Source organism: Rhipicephalus sanguineus, chromosome 7, assembly GCF_013339695.2.
Source record: "Rhipicephalus sanguineus isolate Rsan-2018 chromosome 7, BIME_Rsan_1.4, whole genome shotgun sequence".
NCBI lineage: Eukaryota > Metazoa > Arthropoda > Arachnida > Ixodida > Ixodidae > Rhipicephalus > Rhipicephalus sanguineus.
The window spans coordinates 67,760,150-67,782,553 of NC_051182.1; the positions used below are offsets into that span (position 1 = coordinate 67,760,150).

At 47.9% G+C, this 22,404-nt stretch overlaps 1 protein-coding gene across 1 annotated transcript in view; it reads right to left on the minus strand.

The window, feature by feature from the left end:
- LOC119399497 (alkyldihydroxyacetonephosphate synthase, peroxisomal-like) overlaps positions 1-22,404 on the minus strand; it is a 131,683-nt gene that overhangs the window by 32,799 nt on the left and 76,480 nt on the right. The window contains exons 2-3 of the mRNA XM_037666299.2: positions 6,798-6,890; positions 4,983-5,073 (exon numbers count right to left, since the gene is read on the minus strand). Coding sequence (XP_037522227.1) covers positions 4,983-5,073; positions 6,798-6,890 — 184 coding nt within the window. The remainder of the gene's footprint in view (positions 1-4,982; positions 5,074-6,797; positions 6,891-22,404) is intronic.

The window sequence follows — 22,404 nt, forward strand, 5'->3', positions numbered from 1 at the left end:
GGTTGTCGCCGAGTATACTACATTTGTGGGCATTACTTTTGAACTTCTTAATGCCTTGTCCACAATACGTTGTCTCAGAAATTTTCAATTCTACTGCAAGAGAATATCAATGGTTTCATCATTACGGTGCCATTTGTCAACATAACGATGAAAACTCTATTCCCTGTAACCGTGACTGATGGTGCCACTGCATCACTGCAGTACAATCAATGTGTCTTGAGCGTTATCACTGAAAGTTACACCCACTTTGCATTTACTGCAGATGAGACCAATTAGTATAACCTCAAATCTGGACTAAACCAACTGCAAAATGTCTGAGCAAGATCTGAGTATGCGCAGTTTCAGCCCTGAAAAATGCTCTTTTAGGGGCGAAGCGCCTTAAGGCGGCACCCGTTCGTCCCTCGTCGTAGTACGTAACCAGTCTTACGCTTTGACCTCCAAGGTGGTGCCGGTGGGAGATTTCTCCTGTGCGTTGTTGAACAATAAAAAATTCGCAGCGTGCGCGTTAACTAAAAGCCGAATTCTTCTGTCTCTCATTCCCCATTAGCAGCCATTGGCATGTTCCAGTAGGAAACGTTAGTAGAAGTAGAAGTGTAAGTGTTAGCTAAAAGCCGACTTCTTCTGTCTCTCATTCCCATTAGCAGCCATTGTTTACCTCCAAGGTAGTGCCTGGTGAGATTTCTCCTGTGCGTGATTAAACAATAAAAATTTTATTCAAAACGCCGTTGATTGATGAAATAAACCAATGAAAGATGCCAGATGTTTTCTAAAAGCAAAACGAAAGAACACCAGATGTTTCTAAAGCAAAACGAAAAGACGCCAGCTGCTTAACGAAAGACGCCAGATGTTTTCTAAAGCAATGGTTTTCTAAACAATGAAAATTCACAGCGTACATGTAAAATTAAAGTGAGCTGCAAGTCGTCATAACTCATCGAACCTTTAGTATAAACGCGCCCGATCTCACGTCGGTGAGGATGTACTGGGCAGAATTCACGGAAGATTCACGGTTTACCGATGAACCTCCGCAGCTTCGCCCACTCATCATCATTCACTCCGTGGATATGCTGTGATTTTTTTTATATATTTTTTTCAGGGTGAGCTCCAAGAACTGCTTCTGAAAGTACAGTTTTTTTTGCAAAAGGATGAATAAGTGGGCTAGTAGTTAAAGCATTTTGTTAAAGAACTGAAAGCGTGGGAAAAAGTATGAGTTCTAGCTTTTGTAGAACTAGAGTGCAACTCATCCCATGTGCACAAGTTCTACCTTATCCATTGTCCTTTTCACTGTACTCCTGGTTATTTCAAGAAAAGGTACAGATTTTGTCCCACAGAATGCTTCACCATTAAAAGATTATATTTACTTCATTACATCCAATAATGTTTTACATCTATGTCCGTTATATCAAAGTATGGCTATTGTCTGCAGTTTATACTGACGGTCGCACATGTGCGAGGACCACTGCTACTGCATAAAAAACGTCTTTGCACCCTCCTGTATATTCGTGCTGCGCTTTCAAGCACCAAGCTCTATGTTTGCTGCATCAATATAGCACTATACGGTGCGTGCGTGCACAACATGTTGAATTAACGAGCAAGAGATGGAATACTCTTCCAATGACAATGCTCGTTGCAGTAAAAGAAGTGGTCAACTCTTCTTTCTCGTGGCAAACTACAAAAACAAATTACAGCCTCGGAGCCATTTTACTGTGCCATCTTGAATCCACAGAATGAGACCTTGGCTCTTCATACGCAATCTGAAATCAACCTGCCACCTTGCAGGTGGTATGCACTTTCCCTTTACCAATATTAAAGTCATGAGACGATTTGTGATCATCACCTGCGCTTTCACTTTGCTCAAATTTCGCAGCAGATATGGCACTTTATGGTATGGTTCACTCAATGTAACAAATGGCACTGCTACCTGCCCGATTTGTTGGGAAAAAATTAAAAGAAGCTGTCTCCATCTCACCCTTTGGAGTGGGTGACGTCCAAAACATTGTGGCCATTACATTAACTAGTCACTTTCGGTTTATGCGGTGTGACAAAGAACGAACTTTGGTATTTGTTTCCGTCAGTCACTTGAGGCTGCACTGTCGACAACAACAGAGGCACAGATAGAGATAAAATTTAAAGAATCTTTCTTTTTTGCAAGCCAGGGAAGCAACAGTACCAAGCGCTGCACTGAAAAATGTTGTGCAGACCATTAAATACTATCTCATGATATTTGTGGAAAATGAAAACAGACAAAAGTGCTAAGTCTTTTTAGAAGTTCTCAAAGAATTGCAAATTGTGGTACGCATTGTGCTGTAGTTACCAGGAGGATTCAGCTACTGAAAAAACAATCGCAATCATCTAGCCTTCAAACTGTTGGACTCCACACTACATACTATTTCTGCTTGTCTGTCCACAAGAATGCTTGCGTAGGTGCAAAATTAATGTCTCACTCGCTACGGGCAGGATGAGGTCTGTTAAAACAGAACGGGGCGACAGAAAAAATAATTGCGACATGTTGCTTTCAAAGCAGGCACTAACGAACATGTTACTGCTCGTCACAGGACACATCATAAAGCACGTCACCAAACACATCACAGAACACGTCACAGAGCACTACTAACAAGAGCACAGTGAGTGATCACAGCAAAGTGACATGTTTTACGAAATCGTTCATAAAAGACATGCCCTCCGTATAATACATGTTGTTGAGCTGCTCAGTTCCTACACTGTCACAGATGACGTGGGCACTCAGTGCACATCAAAACAAAGTAAACAATGAACCCCCCCCCCCCCCCCCCCGACAAGGTGAGTGCTAACAGAACTCACACACTATGCAGCAGGCCCTCAAATGCTCCCCTCATCCCTTCGCCCTTCTTTATATTGATTCTTGCAGTGTGTCCATAGCGTTTATGGTCTGCAGTAAAGATGTGCCCTGGCAACGTTCGACAGACTTACCCTGACACACTTGCGCACAGGGTTAACGGCCACAGAGGAAGAGCCTTGCAGGGAAGACTTGGTGCTTTTAATGGGTTCCTGAGGGCACATGCGGAATGGATGCAGGGCAGAGGACAACAGGCAAAGCAGTGCACAGAGAAAGCAGGCAAGCAAGCATGCACAGTGCAAGACGGCACGAAGTGAGCAGGTTGCACACCTTCTAAGAGTGCAAAAAAACACAGGAACCACGGAAGAAGAACAGAGGACAAGCACATGGTTTCTGCATTTTCTTGCGCTTTCAGAAGGGCAAAAGAATGCGTCTACCACCAAATGAGACAAACACAAGGGCAGACAAATGTTAATGTGCTCGTGCAGGGACAAAAAAAAATGATAGTGCGAAGAAAAAAACTTGAAATGACAGGGCTGAGTTAGCTCATTACAGGTTCGTGGTGTAGAAAGGAAGGCACAAAAAACAAGGGCACAAGAAGAATGGTGCAACACTAACTTTCTGATGTGCTGTCACGATTGCAGGTGTAGTCCAAAACTTGCAAGTTAGGTTCCAAATCCTGTTCATACACATGAATGAAGCATTTCTTATGGTCGAGCCTTGACATATCTGTGCATAGCATGGCTTCGAGTTATTTCTACATTCGCACTAAGAGGAATTACCATTCCTAAACAATGTGTGCCTATAATTGAAGGATTGGTGCAGCTCTTTCTTTTTTTTTTTTTGAGCACATAAAGATCATTTTTCATTTATTCCTTCTTCTCTGCCATTGTGCTAGAATCTGAACCCACAACCTCCACTTTCTCTACCAGTTGCCACAGCCGTGCCTCTGGTTGAAAGAATATGCCACATCTACCACTTAATGCTATCAAAATAGCTATCACTCCCAGTGCTTTGATTAGAACAGAAATATTTAAGGAATTGGACATGTGGAAAGGAGCTGCCCTAGTTCAAATGGTAGAGAATTCCACGCAATGTTAGAAGGTTGTGGGTTTGGTTTTCATCAGCAGCAAGTTGTCTTACTACATTTATTTTACTTTTCTTGTTATTTGCACATTTCAACTGAAAAGAAAAAGTAGCTACCTAGCTACGCTTCTGTGCCATTTTTTCCTGCGGGTTTGTGGGTAAAGTTTACATAAGCATAAGAATTTTAACGAGATAGGTTTTCTGAAAGCAGAACTAAGACTCACGCGAAACGCTTCCAAGATCCTTTCGACCAAAGAATTATCGTTTACAGCAGCAGAAGGTGAAAAATCAGGGAAAAGCTAGTGCTCTGTTTATCAGCTCTTGAAGCCTACGTGCATGCCTTATGTTGCTGTAAGTACAGTCACGCCCAACATGAGTTGCAACATGCTGCCCGTGGTCAAAGCGGCGTCAACATTGCACAGTGGCTCTGACATAAAAAGCAATCAGTGATGTAAACACTGTTTCGACTACTGGTATTACCAAAAACAATACAGTTACAGTATAGGCTTGGGGCCCCTGCAACCATGGCCACCGTGTTTCAACTCACAGTGAGCGCCACTGTACTTCACTGGATGTACTTTTAGACCACATAAATTGTACACAGGGCCACGATGAGTAGGATGGTGGAATAGAGGTCAGCTCCTCCCCACCCCTACTCTGCCATAAATAAGGCTCTACAGCTTTTCCCTCAGGGGCACCTCTGCTCCCCTGAAGAACCTTTCATGCTGCTGCCCTTGAGGTTTGCTTGGGGATGTGCACATAGCTGTGGTTCCATTCACACAGGTCTAACGGAACCATGTGCTGTACTTAACTAGCATTCTGCTCCAAGGAACAAAAGACCTCCAACATCTGCCTCTCTGACAACAAGGCACACATGCTTACCTGTCTATGAGGAAGCTTAGCACAATCAACAGGGAAACAAAAGTGGATAAGTGATAACACAACACACACAGATAAAGACATACAGGATGGCATACTTCTGGGGAACAAAGGAAATGCCTGCGAGTTACACATCGAGCCGAAGGTCACTCGTGTAATGTATGGTGTTGTTTCACCTTGCCAGGCTTGAGACACCTTTCCCTACCTGAGCCGGCATGAGGACGTTGAGGTCGACGCCCAACGCCGACTCGACCCAGGCCCTGAAGTGAGGCAGCACCTTGTTTCCAATCTTGTACCTGTTGAGCCGAGGTTACGACTTAATAGATGATCTAGCGAGTAAATGAATGTATGATGACTGAATGCCTAAGCAAGGTTTGGGAAATCTGTTGAACGTCGCTGGACTCAAAGCACGACATAATGAATGCAGACGTAAAGAGTTATCAGACATGAAGAAGTAAATCAATTTATCTTCTTGCCAGTATTGGCGAGTAACGAGTACACGATTATTACTGGTATAACCCCTTCAGGCGCAAGTTATGATGGAGTGTCAGCAAATGAGTCATATTCGCACATGACTCCAAGACACTCAATATTACACTCCAATAAAGAAAATGAAGTAATATGCTCTGTGTGAGTTTCAGTAATTAATCTTAATTAGCGTGTAATTAAGTGTATACTTATTGTGATGTCAGTCCCATGTTCTATTTCTACATAAAAAGAATCAAGTCGCAGGCTCAAAATGCATATGTAACTTGCTTTGGGTTGCATTCATTTCAAGCCAAGAAAAATGATACTTTTGACATTGGTCCTGGAGTGTGGCTCATCAAACAGCCTGTTGAACATCACAGTGCCTTCACCAAAGCGATTGGCTACACCCATATGCAGCACATTGAAGTCAAGTCAAGAAACATTGACTATGCAGAAGGCTCAATTGATCCCATGCGCAATGTATCTCGCTCTTTCTTGGCCATTAGTCCAAAGAACTGGCAAAAACAAGTTGCGTCCACATAATTGGTCATTGCGCCTCAAAGGAATAAAACGTAACAAAGGCACTTTCATTTTCGACATGAGTTGACTATAAGGCTCGACAGTACTACTTGTAATCAATTATGCTTTAATATAGTTTGAATGCTGTTTCAGCAGTTCAATTTACATCTTGTAAAGTGGGAAAGTGCTTGTCATGCCAATGCACGGATTCACTTGTAGTCAAACTATCTGCGTAAACATGTACGCAAAAAATTACACTGTACAATTATGTTGCAATAACAGCACTGTAATTACACTGGCAACTTTCGCTACTACTGTTCTTATTGCATTCAAGTTTTTTTCTTATGACAAAACCTAAGTAATAAAAAAGTTATAGGACAATTCAGCCGTTAAATTGAGGCTGGATGATAATGATGCCACATTTTCAGTCTTACTGAAATACTGGCTGCTGCCTCATGAAAGTTCACCTAGATCGTTAATGTCCATACAGAATTAAAGTAAGTAAACTAAATAGTCAGGATAATGTAATGCTGTAACCTTCATTTAATCATTTGGGACTTGCAAAGCACTACAAAGGTCACTCTGCCATATAAAGGGAGGCCTTTAGACTGTTGCTGTATAGCTACAATCAAACCTTGATACAAGGATGTTGTACTAGCCACGAAAAACTTTGCTATATCGCGAATTTTTTTAAATCGATGTTTTGATATTTCAGCAATAAAGAAAAATAGCATAGATCCCTATGTCATTCCTGGTGACAGTACTTCATTTGTAGCTGCCTATACATGAATTATTGCACGAAGGTTGTGCCCAATTGTGTGATTAGTAGGGATGTGCGGATATTTGAAAATTTCGAATAGTGTTCTATTCGAATAGTGTTCTATTGTATGGGAAGGTGATTCCAGAGTATCATGTGCAGTGCTGATACAAGTACTTAGGCTCGTGAAAAGAACAGTGGGATTGCGTCCTGGGTGCTGAAAAGCTTGAATCACTCGTGCACATTTCATAAGGAGAGGCTGCCACCTCAGCTCACCTGTCGCCTGTGAAGGAAATATGATGTGTGGTGCCGTCGACCACAAACTTGGAGTCCTTGTATCCCCAGCCATTCCACTTCAGCAACTCCTGCCTGCAGAGCGGAGAAATAAAGTAAGTACGCCAGAAGCTTTCATGTGCACAGTGTCCGAAACAAGTGTTTACTTGGCACCTGGCAAATGCACGCTGGACGGTACATCAAATACAGTTGTCAACAAAACAGTGCACCTGAATGTTTCTTTTCACTCTGCAATATACACGAGATAACATGAAAAAAAGAAAAGAAAAAGATCAGCCAGTTCCACGTCGTGAAAACCGTCAGACAGGGGGGCTATTTTGTACGCATTCTGTGACAGAACCGAAGAAGGCAGCTATGATGTCAGTCCCTGTTCTTTATAAACGAAGCGTCATGAGAGGACAAGAGGGATCAAACAGCCAATAGGCGAGCTCAGGGAATCCACAAATGTTTTCAACGCATGAAGAAATATAAATTATTATAGCTGAACATCAGTATTGGCAGGCATTGTTTTTCAAAGCTTGAAATTGAAGAGTACGATGGCTTTAACAATTTGTTTGTGTTAATGTCTTGAGTGGACGCCAAGTGGTGTTGCAATATGACGAGTCGTTCGGTGGTGGGGGACTGGTTGCGATTTTCGCAAACTATCGGCACGGGATTGGGGTAAGCCAGACACAAAGCAGGCTAATTCAATTCTCCGGCCCCAGAGCTTGTTTTGATCCAATCCTAGCCATCTGGAAACCATTCTGTGTACGTTCTGTCACACAGAATGATGCATCTGTCCGTTCTGTACCCGTTCTTTGCCAAAATGAATGACAGCACTACCGTTTACGGTTGCTATTCTCACGTCTGACCCTCAGGTGAGCCTCGACCAATCCCGTGCGGCTCCGTCTCATCCTCTCGTGACGTTTCGCTCCATTCTGTCACAGAACACATACAAAATAGCCCCCCTGCGAACCTGTAAGTGTGCATGTATGTGAGGGTAGACTAACACAGCTTAGTTCTAGCTCAGTCTCATTTTGAGCATCATCATCATTTCGAGCATAATCATTAGGACTATCATCATCATATTTCGTTTTGCTTATTTCTTTATTCACACCCCCATTTAGTCACGTGACATGCGTGACACCTACTACCACCACCACTACTACTATACTACTATTACTAAACGACGATGGCACAGGGTAGGCTAAGTCAGCTTTGCTGTAAAAGAAATAGGAGATGCATGGCCTCATTTTTAGAAATGGCGGTCCAATGGCATCAGTGTCTCACAGGGGTGGGTTTTCGCAGCATTTTCTAGAGTGGCAATCAGCATGTGGCAACGTTTCTGGCACAGCTGCTTTCTACAGCTGCAGCAGACGGTGAAAGAAGTTTACCTTACTTGAAAGTAAAAGGCTGAGCAAAAAAAGGACACTTTCATATGGAAGGGCTCGGGGACAAGCGCACGTTCTACTAGAGTTCTACAAAAGTTTACCTTAAAGGGCCCCTCAACCGCCCAGAGGTCGAAATTCAGTTGTGGTGTTGCAGTTGTGCACAAGCCTTCACCAAACACGCAGCTGCAAGAATTTTTCAAAACAGTGCCGTAATAGCGGAGCTACACGCGTTTGATGATCCAAAAGAGGCCCTCGCATGTTTCGCTCCTTCCTTCGCTAAGCTCCGTTCGTCAGCTCGCCTCTCCTCCTCGCCGAGTGCTCCTCCTCACCTTGCGAGGAGGAAGAGCAGCGAGTGTGCATACCTGCGAGCTGACAAGCAGGTTCTTTTTGTGGATGACATGACCAGACCTGAATGTTGATGTAACGGCAATCGCCGGGGATTGCCGAAAGGCCCGGAGAGGAGAATAAACTGTTTCTTGGAATTCGTGGCGTGCCCCCGGCTCGTAGCGCTGCCGTGTTGACATTCTTCATCGTGACGGCATTCTGAACTAGATGTAAGCATTTACTAGAAATGTCAAAAAAATATTCGAGGTGCTTTAGGAGCCCTTTAACGGCATCTCGGGAGTATCTAGCTGTCTTATAAATGAAATTGAATTTTCATTTTTTTAAGTTCAAACTGGTCGAGTAATAGTGCCAAGTGTTACATATTGAATGACCAAAAGCATTAAATTACCACTTCTACAAAATTTTAGCAAGAACAGAGAATCAGTAAGTGCAAACACTATTTTTTCTTGCATTTTAAGCAAAATATGCCTGAACCAGTGCCAACCAAGGAGGTGCCAATCCCTCTAGCCAAACAGAAAGAGAAAACGGAACTCGATGAATCTAGTACAAAACCAACACAACAAAAACAAGAGTACTAAGAAATTATAATAATACTTACGCAGAAGTAAGAAAAATCAAACAAAGCAATTTTGGAAGCTAGTGCCTATTCAATGGTCAACAATGTAAATGCCTAGCTGAGGCAAGTAGCCAGGTGGCACTGCCGTCCCAGTCAAGTTGTAGTTATTCAATATGCTCCGTAATGCCCGTCAGGTAGGGTGCCGCTGGCCCCGCGAGCCCTCTGCTGTCGCTTTCTCCTATTCACCTCAATTCACCGCTGGCGGCGCTGCCAGCTGACACTGTGAGCAGCCGCCGTCACCCATTCCTGCTTCTCCCCGTCGCTTCTCTCCGTCGCTTCACTCATTCCTGCTTCTCTCCCTGACAATTTCTTAGACATATGCTGCCATGGTGCTTACGACAACATCAAATGTAATGTGCATCAGGTTTCTGCCGACTGAAAAAAAAGTTCATCTTCGAACTCGCAAGAAAATTTTCTAGCGACCCTACACTAGTATTTGGTTTTCTTTGTAGAACCGCAAGGTGTAATGATGCCATTGATATGAGAACTGTGCTCTGCGGGATCGAGAAAACGCTGAATACCGGCATTATTTCTTCGTCGTTGCAGAGCAATGTGAATGACTCGACATCGTTTTGTGCGGCCACAGATGTTTCCAGCGTTACCACTGGGAGCACCAATACTCCAGAGAAGAGTTTTTCCCAGTGGCAGCCATAAATAGGCTGCGAGAAGTTTCCACCAGGTCCAACCAATGGCTTCCCAATCTAGAAATCGCAACCCTTGCTTTGATTGGAGGCTACCTAGCCAGAGTAATGGCAGAAAAATTAAACTGCCAGTGCTGTATAGAATTAGTTGAGAAACCAAATGGAAATGCGTCTGTGGATGGACTGATCGCACATCAGGACAGGGGTGGACACCCCACAAAGGAACTTATAACACTGTTAATATAAGCCTCAGCAAGTTTGTGGACATTGTTCTTGACTATAGGAAACAAACTGTGCAGCCACTAAACCAATGTGGAGCATGCTGTAAGTGTTTTGATGGACCTCCCTATCCTGAAGTCCCAGAATGAAGACCGTGCCCAAAGAAAAGAATTTGTTGAACTTCTATGCAGGAAGTTCATCAAGCCACTCTGCGTCTGTGCGTGCCACTCGGCTGTGTATATATCTAGGGCAACTTTCCTTGCGAGTAACGCATGTCCTGTGCATCTCTGTTCCTTCTTTGTCCTGTTCGGATTCGCGCTATCCAGTATTGAACAATATAAGCACTACATATCGTTACAAAGCAGATGCGAAGGTCCTGGGCCAGCTGTCTCCAAACGAGTCTTCCTGCTTCTTGGACCCCCCTCCCCTCATTTCGGAGAACGGATTTGACACCTACAGCTGCCGTCTTCTCCCTGAACTGGGCGCTTCGGCTAGAAGGTGGCAGCTACGCGCGGGTCTCCTCCGTGGAACGCGTATTTGCAATGAGCTTGTTTTTGGTTAAAGCTGGTGCCTTTGTTCGTAAAAGGATTTTCAGTTCCCCGAAGTGACATTGCCCCCCTTTCTTCCGAACTAGTCGGACGTGGAGTGCAGTGGTCCCTGGCAGTGCCATCCTGGGGGCGGTGACCTATGTGTCGAAGAGATGGACCCTCCAAAGGCATTCATGTTTGTGATTGGACGTTTGCTAGTTATGCAGCTTCAAAGGCATGCACGTTTGTGATTGGACATTTCCAATTAAGGAGTTTCCCTATCTTGGGAAGGAAGCGTATTTAAGGAGCAGCAGAGGATCTGCTCGGGACGGATCGATCGGACTAGATGTCGTTCTGATGATCCTGTCCTCTATGATGTAAATAAACGTCTGTTAAGTTTTCCTCAACGCCGGTCTCTCTGCCTCGGCTTCCTGCTGTTCTGGACATCCCTGGGCCTGCGGTACGACTCCCACCACTCAGCTCCACGCTACCCCCTGTGTCCGTGTCGGCCAACGTCGCCGCTCGTAACAACTGGTGGCAGCGGTGGGATTCTGCTCACGCCAAGTCGCAACAAGCTCATGCCAGCATCGGGATCGTCTCCGCCGAGATCATGGCTGCAGGGTGTGGTGAGTGCTTGACTTTTCTTCACTGAGATTTTACCAGGCTTTATCTCGAGTTTTATATGAAAGGTGGTAACTTTGGGTAACTACTCTACGTTGACCTGTGCATAGGAACGTAGCGTCTTAGTAGTAGTGAAGTTAGCAGCACTTGCAGCAACCATGAATCTGAAGGCTCTGAAAAAACCGCTTTTGCTAGAGTTAGCTAAAAGTCTGGGTTTGGATGTTCAAGAACAAATGAGAAAGCCAGAGATTATCGAGTCTATTGAGAACCTTAAGGCAGACGACGATGAGCTTTCAGAGTGCCTCGAGCTGATTGAGGAAGAAAAAAAAGAAAGGCTAAGGCGCGAAGAAGAAGAAAGAACTGAGAGGCATTTGGAAAGGGACCTTGAGGTGAAGCGCCTTGAAGTCGAGCTGCTCAAAGTAGTAGAGAAGGTAGCGAAGCGTCTAGCGGAGTAGAACGGAGGTCGTTCAGGATGAAAGACCTAATGCAACCCTACCGCTCCGGAGAGGACATAGGTCTGTTTTTGGTAAACTTCGAGCGCACGTGCGAGAAGGCGGGTGTTACCAGAACGATGTAGCCGCAGTGCTTGCTTACCTTACTACCGTGTGAGGCTGCTGATGTAATTGCCCACTTGACAAAAGAGGAAGCAGATGATTACGACCAGGTTAAGTCGAGCCTGCTAAAGAGGTATAGATTGTCAGCAAAAGCATTCAGGCAGAAGTTCCGGAACGCCGTAAAGCAGAAAGACTTTCACATACACGTTAATGTCTAACATGAGGGAATGGCTCAAAGAGGCTAAGGCATTCGAGGATAAAGAGAAGATCGTGGAGTGCTTCGGACTCGAGCAGTTTTACCGTCGTTTGCCCCAAGACGTTAGGCTCTGGGTGCAAGACAGGGAGAACGTAACCACTGTCTCGAAGGCCGCGGAGCTTGCTGAAGAGTTCGTCTCGCGCCACGCGCTTGATAGAAAGGAGAATCCCCAGCGGGAGGGCCAGAATAGAAAGGCGACTGAGTGGAAAGGACAATCCGTCCAAGAGAACCGAGCGCACTACTCTGAACCCGTAGAGATAGGGGAGGCAGTGAAAGAAGCCGATCTGGCTCAGGAAAAGCACCAAAAAAGTGCTTTTGAAAAGAGGCGTCCGCTTGTGTGCTACAACTGCCACAAGCCGGGTCATATGGCGGCGTACTGCGAGAATCCAAAGGTTGCTTGCCTGTCAGTTGACAGCGGGAAGGAAAGCACGCAACTTTTGGAGCCATATATCCGAGAGCTCAGAGTAAATGGAAAGGAGTGTCGCGTGCTGCGAGATTCCGCAGCAACAATGGACGTGGTGCATTCCTCGTATGTAGAACCGGGGCAGTTCACAGGAGAACGTGCTTGGTTTAAGCAAGCAGCGGAAGTGCGAAACGTATGCCTTCTGATTGCTAATAGGTTTGCATCGAGGGACCCTTTAGCGTATTGCATACAAAGGCTGCTGTGTCTGACTATCTGCCGACGCAGTATTCCTAACTGTTTTCAAACAGATCAGATTTGTTGCTGCGGCAGAAGAACCGCACGTTCGGGAAGAGGGTTGTGCGTGCGCTCACTTGCTGGAAACCACGAGGGAGACGCAAAGGTTCTTTAGGCGACTGTAAGCTTTTCGGGGAATGGTGACGTTGCACATCTGAAAAGGCTTTTTGGGGTAGTTGTTTTTTTTTGTATGAAATAGTTTTCTTTTGTGGTCTCGTTGTCTTTTGATGATTTAATAGCTAGTTTTAGAGCTGTTTTTTTTTATCGTTATGCGTGTGATGTTATCTATCAAAAGAATAGGGATACGCATCAGAGCGAGCTGAGTGCGTAAGAGGAGAATGCCCTCCATGAGTTTTACGAAAGCTAAGTTTGAAAATATTTTGTAAGGTTTCACTTGCGTGTCATGCGAGGACACAAGGAAGCATTACGTCAGGGTGTCCCACGAATTGAACAGTGGCAACGCTCAGGGCATTACTCGTTTCCAGGGAACTTGATGGCATCGGGTACTCTGGCTTGTGTATTTAGGTTCTATTTTTTGTGACAGGTTTACAATTGCCTTTTTTTGTTGTTGTGGCCGTGCTTCATCACGACATGTGTTTGTGGATTTGAGCAGCCTATTTCAGGTTTGGTTGTTGGGATTGCTGCTGCTATTGTAATTGAGAGCAGGACATTTTGTTTGAAGTAAAAGCCTGGGAGGTCTCAGGGAGAGAGTACGGGCACTTGCCGGCTTGGCGGTTGTGGTTCTCGTGTGGTTGACACAGGTGCTGTCTTTCGAGAAGGAATGTTGGCCAGCAGAGCAAGAAGCTTTTCTCCAACTTTGGACGACGCTACCAGATGTTTGAGGTCACCGGAGGTGGCAGAGGAATGCAGCAGAGCAGCATCGGGGTGTGCACGGCTTCGGCACACCAGCATCGTCTTCATCGACCTCTCCCCACAAAGGTGGCTGACCTTTGCACGTCGGGGTCTCGGCCTGCCGCCGGGGAAGCTGTTACAAAGCAGATGCGAAGGTCCTGGGCCAGCTGTCTCCAAACGAGTCTTCCTGCTTCTTGGACCCCCCTCCCCTCATTTCGGAGAACGGATTTGACACCTACACCTGCCGTCTTCTCCCCAAACTGGGCGCTTCGGCTGGAAGGTGGCAGCTACGCGCGGGTCTCCTCCGTGGAACGCGTATTTGCAACGAGCTTGTTTTTGGTTAAAGCTGGTGCCTTTGTTCGTAAAAGGATTTTCAGTTCCCTGAAGTGACATTGCCCCCCTTTCTTCCGAACTGGTCGGACGTGGAGTGCAGTGGTCCCTAGCGTGCCATCCTGGGGGCGGTGACCTATGTGTCGAAGAGACGGACCCTCCAAAGGCATTCATGTTTGTGATTGGACGTTTGCTAGTTATGCAGCTTCAAAGGCATGCACGTTTGTGATTGGACATTTCCAATTAAGGAGTTTCCCTATCTTGGGAAGGAAGCGTATTTAAGGAGCAGCAGAGCGTCTGCTCGGGATGGATCAATCGGACTAGATGTCGTTCTGATGATCCTGTCCTCTATGATGTAAATAAACGTCTGTTAAGTTTTCCTCAATGCCGGTCTCTCTGCCTCGGCTTCCTGCTGTTCTGGACGTCCCTGGGCCTGCGGTACGACTCCCGCCACTCAGCTCCACGCTACCCCCTGAGTCAGCGTCGGCCAACGTCGCCGCTCGTAACAATATCAGCTCAACGCGTCTGGTGTTCGTAACACCTATGCTGCTATTGTCATCGTTACGCAAATGTAAACAACTGGTTATATAATACATATGCCACTCTTCAACATATGAGTGTGCGCATACCACTTCCATATTTCTCTAGCGTCATTCCGTAACGTTTCGCTCAATGCGAAAAATTACGCCACAGTCACCAACCCGCGTATGCTTCGCATGACATCAATTCCCATGGTACGTGTGATCTGCTGATTTTTTTTTTAAATAGACAGCTAGGCTAATTGCAATATTAACTTTTTTGGCCATGTTCAGCACTTAAAACGAAATAAAAAGAAAATCGAAAGAGGAAAAAGGTATTACTTGCCTGTCCCAACTACTTATATTGAGCTCTTTGCTGAAATGAAACATGCCTAAGCAATCTCCCAAAGCGTGATCACAACAACGAGACTAATAATTGTGTCAGGAGGGCAATAGCCTGGTTGTAGTTCATCACGCGGTTTCCCAACGCGTGCAACAATAAAATCGCTGAATGACCGCCATCAAAGACAAGATATACACAGCTTCACAAGGCGAAGTCTCGCGCAATCCCAAAGTCGCAGTGGTAACAGCCGCGTGCGAGATACAAAACACCGTATTTTCTGCTACTCGAGCTTATTAACATTATCGCGTACAAAATGTAGGTTGTTCACGAATTTCAAAGCTATAAATGGCGCAGTCAGAGCATCACCGCACCTTCGTCCAGAGCAGACGACAGGCCGGCGATAGTGTTAGATTTACTGTATATGCTACCTTAAAGGCCAACTCCGGCGATTTTCTGGCCATGTCAAAGTAATGGTGCTTTTATGTTCCTGAGACGCTCCTGTTACGGGCCCGACAGCAGAAATACTCGGCAAATTGCAGAATAATTTTAAATAAGCAAAAAAGCGCAACCCAACCGAGTGTACTGTCTACGTATGACGTAGACATTGTTACGAACGAACCGGAAGTCGTGCAAGGCATGCCGGTCACGCCGGCGCGGAGTATGAAAACTGTGACAGCCGGGACGACCAGCGAAGCGCCGGCCAAACCAACGCTGTCTGTCGCCTTGTGCACAGCAGACGCTCGCTGCAGCGGCCGAAGCGCCGAAGTTAGCGGTGCCTTCGGCTGCGTCACTTCCGCCGCCTTCCCAATACTGACGTCACAGACGCAATGTTGCCAATAATTGTGGGAAGCCAGGAGGTCGTTTGCAGACAATCTTTAAAATTCATTTGCAAACAATCTGCGCATGTCTCAAGTTTGTAATTTGGCATAAATGACGGAAACGTGCAAAGGAACGTACCCAGCGAATTTCATTGAGATCCATCGACCTCGAAAAAAACCGCGGTTGATCCCTCCGTCATAGGAATCGGAATAACACGAAAGTAAAGCGTGCCCTTACAGAAGTAACTGAATGCTTACTGTACATTGATATAAGAGAGTTTGCACAATGTATATTGATGTCTGGCAGCTAATGGCGCCGTTTAACGTGTATGCACCCACTTTGATGATTGGTGGTACATCTCCATCCCGACGACTAACGTCCATGTTAAATGATTAAAGAAACCCTTGTGGTAGCTGTAGTAGTTAACGGTGAAAGCGTAATCAAAGAACGAGGTGTGATAGCCAGAAGAGCGTCGCATATTGGACGCAGAACTTGGTCGCCATCACGCGGCATGTTAAAATGTGATTGAACAACACGGCCGGAATAGAGGGAAACGCAAAGCGCGTCGTGCCAACCCGGTAGCCCAGCTGCGATTTTTCTCGGGGCGAGCGCGTGAGCACGGAACGCGGTGTTACAGCCAGGTGAGGCAGGCGCGCGTCGCAGAGCTATTTTTGGTTTGTATTAGCGTGATGCTGAGCGAGGCTAACGCTTTTACGATTGGATTGGATTGATTGGATTTATGGCCTCACCCTTTGTAACGGGCGGGTATCAATGATGCCCTGGCCTAAGGACTTAAAACAAAGAAAAAAAGGAAAAGAAAAAGAAAGCGCGTACATAAAGTGGCTACACACACACACACATTCACTAACCACTGTATATCTACATGTTCAACGAGGAGAGCTTCGACATGTCAATTTGTGCGCACCTTTGTCCACCACTCACTGAGTCGCTTCTTGGTCGTAGCCACTCCGCCTCCATCAGGAGCGTCACTGGGCGAAAAGCCAAGCGCCTGCTGTAAGGTGGTGCCATCTGTAGGTGCTGTTGTGAGGCCCTCGCAGTTCATGACCAAGTGTTCGATTGTCTCCTCGTTGGAACCACATACCCGGCACAATGCATCACCCACGCTGTCATCAAAGCGCCGGCGGTATGCTAGAGTTCTGAGAGCGCCGGCTCGTGCCTCGAAGAGGAGGCTGCTGGCTACACTATTGTCGAAGAGAGATTCGACGTGGATCTTCTGTTTGTATTCTCTGTAGATCCTTAGCGTACTCTTCTTCTCCATGTCTCGGCGCCAAGTGTCAGCCTCCGTCTGTCGCACCTGGGCCTTAACTGCTTTGGACCACTTACGCTCGGTCTCCTCCTGCACAGGGCTCGCGTAGAAGCCGTGTTTCCTGCTGAGGTGCTGCAGTCTTTTCGACCATCTGGTGCGGATGCCATTGCGGTGAACATAATCAAAGATTCGCCGTGCCCAGCGATGTGGCTGCATCAGGCGCAACCTGCCTTCGTAGGACAGCTTGCTCCGAGCTTCCCGCGCTTCGAAACAGGACCAACCCAGGTCACCCTGGACTGCCTCGTTGGCAACGTTGCCGTGGCAGCCCAGAGCCAGTCGTCCCACGGCGCGCTGACTGCGTTCAAGCCACTCCCGGGTCGGCGCAGCGGGGCAAATCACCGCATTGGCAAAAGTCAGCGCCGGCACGTGTACCGCCTTCCATAGTTCGCGCACCATAATGGGGCGGTTGAAACCCCACAGGCACCTCCTACGCAGTACTTGGCTGGCCCTCTGGGATGTTTGTCTCAGGTGCCTCTCATGGTTTGCCGTATAGTCTACCTGTGCCCAGAAGTTCACTCCGAGGTAACGGTACTCAGGTGCTTCGGGCAGCAGTCCTCCACCTGGCAGTGTCAGCAAACCAGGAAGCACCGGGCCAGAGAAGTTGACCACCGCCGATTTCTTTGTGTTGAACTGCAGTCCCAGTGGCGCCATGGCCTCGGCACAGCTGGTAACGAGGGTCTGCAGGTCGCCACTGTTTCCCGCCAGCAGCACAATGTCGTCAGCGAATACCAGTCCCGGCAAGGTTTGCTGTTCTTTGAGCCCATCGCTTATGCGCTCCACTACAAAGCCCACCCCAGAGGCTAGTATTTTGCGCTCTACACCGGCGGTATATAGCATATAGAGTAATGGTGAAAGAGGGCAGCCTTGTTTTAATCCCTTTCCCACCCTCACCTCACTCGAGTAGGCTCCGTTTAGGGTGGCCACAACAGAGCTATCCTTATACAGGCGTCCGAGCAAACCAGTCCATGTGGGCGGCATCCCAAGTGCCTCCAGGTGCTGTAGTAATAGCTCGTGTGGTACACTGTCATAAGCCTTAGACACATCTAGGAAGCAGCCAACCAGCCCCCGTTCCTCCTTTCGTGCAACCTCTATACATTGGGTCAGGACAAAAAGGTTGTCTTCCAACCGTCGGTCACGCCGAAAACCGTTCTGTAACTCCGTGAGATGACCACCCTCTTCGGCCCACGTAGTCATCCAGACTTTAAGAACTTGTGCGAACACGCGGTACACTACACTTGTGATTGTGAGTGGCCTGTAGTCTCGTAGGAGGCCGGGGTCTCCCCCCCTTTTCGGGAGCAGGATTACTTTGCCACGTAGCCAGTCACTTGGTATAGGGCCACCAGCCAGGATTTCACTGAAGAAATCGGCCAGCTGGGCCCGTGCGCCAGCACCGAGGCGTTTCACCAGCCCCGCGGGAATGCCGTCGAAGCCCCGAGCAGTGCGGGCACCTATCTTGGAGATAGCCCTGTCAACGGCGCTCCTTGCCACTGTCCACCTCTGGTGGCCTGTGCCAGTCGGTTCTGAGTCATCTGGGCAGGGGAGTTCAGTATGTGTACTGGGATGTGGCTGCGCGTACAATTGGTGAAGATGGTTGGTTAAGGCTCGGTGGAGATCTGTGGTCTTGTCCCCGGTTGATTCTGTGCGAATTTCCGGCTGTGTTGCTTTGCCATCGAGCCGAGAGACATATGTCCAGAATTTGGCTGCTGCTCCTCTCCCTGCAGACTTGATTGCGTGGAGCGTCTTGTGATTGGCTTCTGCTATCTTCCGTTGTGTGATAGCCTGCATCTCCCGTTTTCGCCGCAGATATTCTTGCCACGTCGCCTGGACATCCTCGCTGTGGGGCCTCTTTACACACTGGCGGTGACATCGGTTGGCGGTTCGGCGGGCTTTTATTGCTGCTTGGACCTCCCCATCCCACCAACTCTTTCTGCTGAACCCTCGACGCGCGTTGACTATCTTCTCGTGTTTCCGCATGATCTGGCGGAGCTGGGCAATGTGGCCAGCTCCGCCTGTGCCCCGGCCGCTTGTTCGCGGCCGGGGCACAGTTCAAATTCGTTGGCCACTTCCTCGTAGGCCGCGTCGGGGAGAAACCGCGTAGCAGGCTCGTGTTTCTTCACCTTTTGTCGCCAAGGAGATGCTTCAAACTGCAGCCTGAGGCGATTATGGTCACTGCCCAAACTGTGCCGGCCTTCCTCATCAATATGCACATTCCGGAGGCTCTTGCCGAGCCTTGGTGACACAAGGGCATAGTCGATGCATGAGCTCAGGCCCCGTGCGCACCACGTATATGTGCCCTCGCAGTCTGCTCTGAGGTTTGCAATTTCAAGGGAAAGCTCCCCAGTCATCTCTAACAAAAGCCTCCCATTGTGGTCAGTGTAACCGTCGAGCTCCTGGATGTGGCCATTAAAGTCGCCTAGGATCAGCACTTCATGACCGTGCCCCCAGCGCTCAATGTCTTGTCTGATGCAGTGTACGATGTTGGTGTTCTCAGAGTGTTGGTTTGGAGCAACACCTAGGTAGACCACACACGCTAATACTGGCGTTGCGTGCACGTGGCCAACCATCCAGGTGTGTTCCGCACAGGAGTTGTCGATCGGTGTCCAGGTGCTGCCCTCTCGCCACAGGAACCCCACACCTCCACCCCCCCGGGCTGTACTTTCTCGATTGCAGCCCGCCCAGTTCCAAAGTGGATTGACTGGTGGCCTCTCTAGATCCCGAAGATGTGTCTCTGCCACTCCATACAACGTGATGCCTTCTTCCTCCATTCCAATATAGAGCTCCTCCCATTTCACCAAGCGCCGACCACCATGCAAATTGAGGAAAGCGACCGATATTCTTCCAGGTTTTTGGTGTCGAGCTCTGCGCCTCCGTTGCTGGGCCTTGGGCAAAAGTCGCCACCTCGCGGTGTGTTAAGGCATTGACAAAATTCAACTTCTATTCAGAACGCGCCGAATGGCACGGACACGTAAACGCGTTGCAGGTGCTAGTCGCGGAGGCCACCACTACCAGAGGTCAACACCACCCAGCCGACCGGGAGAGTGGTAGATATAAAAGGCGCGTTCGTAAAGCCGCTAGAGTCTGTGACCATGACGCAGTGGATAGCGTGCCCGGCATCTGTTGTTGCGGACCGAGAGGTCGTGGGTTCGATGCCCGTTGACGGAACCTTTTTTTCTTTGCAATCTGATTGTGCATATTTTTTCCACGTCATTTCCGTGACGGAAATATGTCACTGAAGTCTTGGTGGACCCCGGCATAAAACACTTTCGTGTTAAAATCGCCGGAGTTGGCCTTTAAAGGTAGCATATACAGTAACTCTAGATAGTGTTAGAGTTACTGTATATGCTACCTTTAGGTAGCAGAGTTGCGCCACTGTTTTCCGGACGCCGCTCGCTCTGCCTTCGATGATTCCAGCAACGCTATTCGCTGAGCGCCTTCACGTGGTCATAGGTGGCTCCTTTGCGCTGCGGAGAAGCCAACACTGCCAACACTTCGCAGGCGACGGCGACACTCCGTAGATTCCGGCGGCTCAAGGGCGGTTGACATCGGCGCTGTTGTTATTAGACAGTTAATAGTTTAGCGTTAGCGTGATAGCGGGGGTTTAGGCAATGTCGTTACCATGCCGCAAACGTTCGTTGTGGACAGCGTGTTTTAGTATAGCGGAATAGCGCTTACGTGCCCAAGCTGGGACGGTGGCGCCACCTAGAGGAGGGTGAATGCATTAAAAAAAAGTGAACAGAAAAGACAGAATTCTCGCCTGTACACACGCACGACGCAATATTACTAATTTTTTGTATATTTGCTTGCGTTCACTGTTTTATAATGTGACGAGTGCAATAAAAGCCCAATGAAGATCTGTTTAAATCAACACTGTTACTCTGTCGCGCGAGCGCGGCTCCTACGCGGGTGTTGAGTGGCTTTCCCGCAAGACTTCGGAGCCCAAGATGGCGTACCTTGGCGCAACTCTGCTACCTAAAGGTAGCATATACAGTAACTCTAGATAGTGTCAGCTGGCAGCGCCGCGTCGCGGCAAGCGTGCGAAGCGCGGCGTCCTGCGAGCTCCTATCGTTCGGCGCACGAACTGACGGGCATCTAAAAAATAGAGGATGTACCTCTTAGTCAAGTTTCAAGGGGCAGCTTTTGCACATATTGTAGTTGCTTTTATTGCGATAGCGCTTAAGCGGACGCCCTGTGCGATTTTTCGCCGTCGCCGTGACGTTCTGTGTATAGCTCGTGCGCGATATGATCGCGCCCCGCGTGCCCTATGCTGCGTGTACGCGGGAAAGCACGCCAGCTAGGGTCTGCCGATCGAGAAGCATGGAGGTCTGACATCACGCGGTTACCATAACGCCGTCTTCTGGTAGAGTGTACTTCCGGCGCGTGCCTTGTGTTGGAAGACACGTGATCAAAGCGCTCGCCTGCGCGTGGCGTCAATTATAGTGTACTAGAATAATTCTAGTACACTATAGCGTCAATCATCTCGCGACCATATCGCGGCTGAGCGCACACGCGGCCCTGCGCGCGCCACATCTCTCCCCGGAAAGCGCCGTTTCTCTAGCCGCGCCGCTGCTTCCGGACACAGTTGCTTTTTCATTCCAGCCATACTCGCCGCCGAACTTCGGAATGCTCTGCGTCGGCAGTGCACGCTTTTGTACTGCTCGGTAGACCTCCATGCTATCTCACCCCGGAAGGCCCCGCCAGCTCAGGCTGCTCAGTAGTGTTCCAGTTATCAAACGGTCAACGAGGCATTTGTCGGTAGGGGCGTCCAAATGCGGCATTTTCAGAAACGCACTAATTGCGCGCTAATATTTACCGGCCGATAGGAAAGAAAAGCACAGGAAACGCAAATAATACAACATGACTGCTTTTTTTATGCTTTCTTAGCCTTTTCGAAGGTGCTATACTTTCTGGTACGCGTCGGACTATGTCGAGCATGCATGTTAGCATCGTTTCGCAGAAATTCCGGTGTCGGCGTCGTCGCCGTTGGTTGTGAGCAAAAAATCGGCGTTGCCCGTGAGAGAAAATTCGAGATAGATGCAAATACATAAATGATAAAAAGATATTGGGTACGAGTCAGAATGGAACCTAGGCAAGCAGGTGTTCTACCACGGACGAACGCCAGTGATTGAAACGAGAACCTCACCAGGCGTCAAAGCATGTGGATTGCGCAACGAGTAGGTTTTAAAGTTGCTCAAGGGGTGCAGCTGCTCCGGTGCGCGTGGCACGGACGCGTAGTGGTTACTTTGCCAATTTGCAAAAGGAAGACTTATGGCGCGTAGTGGGCACTTCGCATATATACTTGTAGTAGACATTCTACGATCCTTTGAAACAGACAATGTTACGCGCACAAACGTTCCTTTCCTTGCGGCACGGTTGAAGGCGATGCGCACGGCGCCCGATTACGTTACCGCGTTCTACTCTTGAAGGCGAAGCTCAAGCGTCCTCCTAATTTCTTTTTTTTTTATTGCGATAGCAATTATATGGACAGTCTCGGCTGGATTTTGCCGTCGCCGCCGTCATGCACCGTATATGTATAAGTATATATATATATATATAT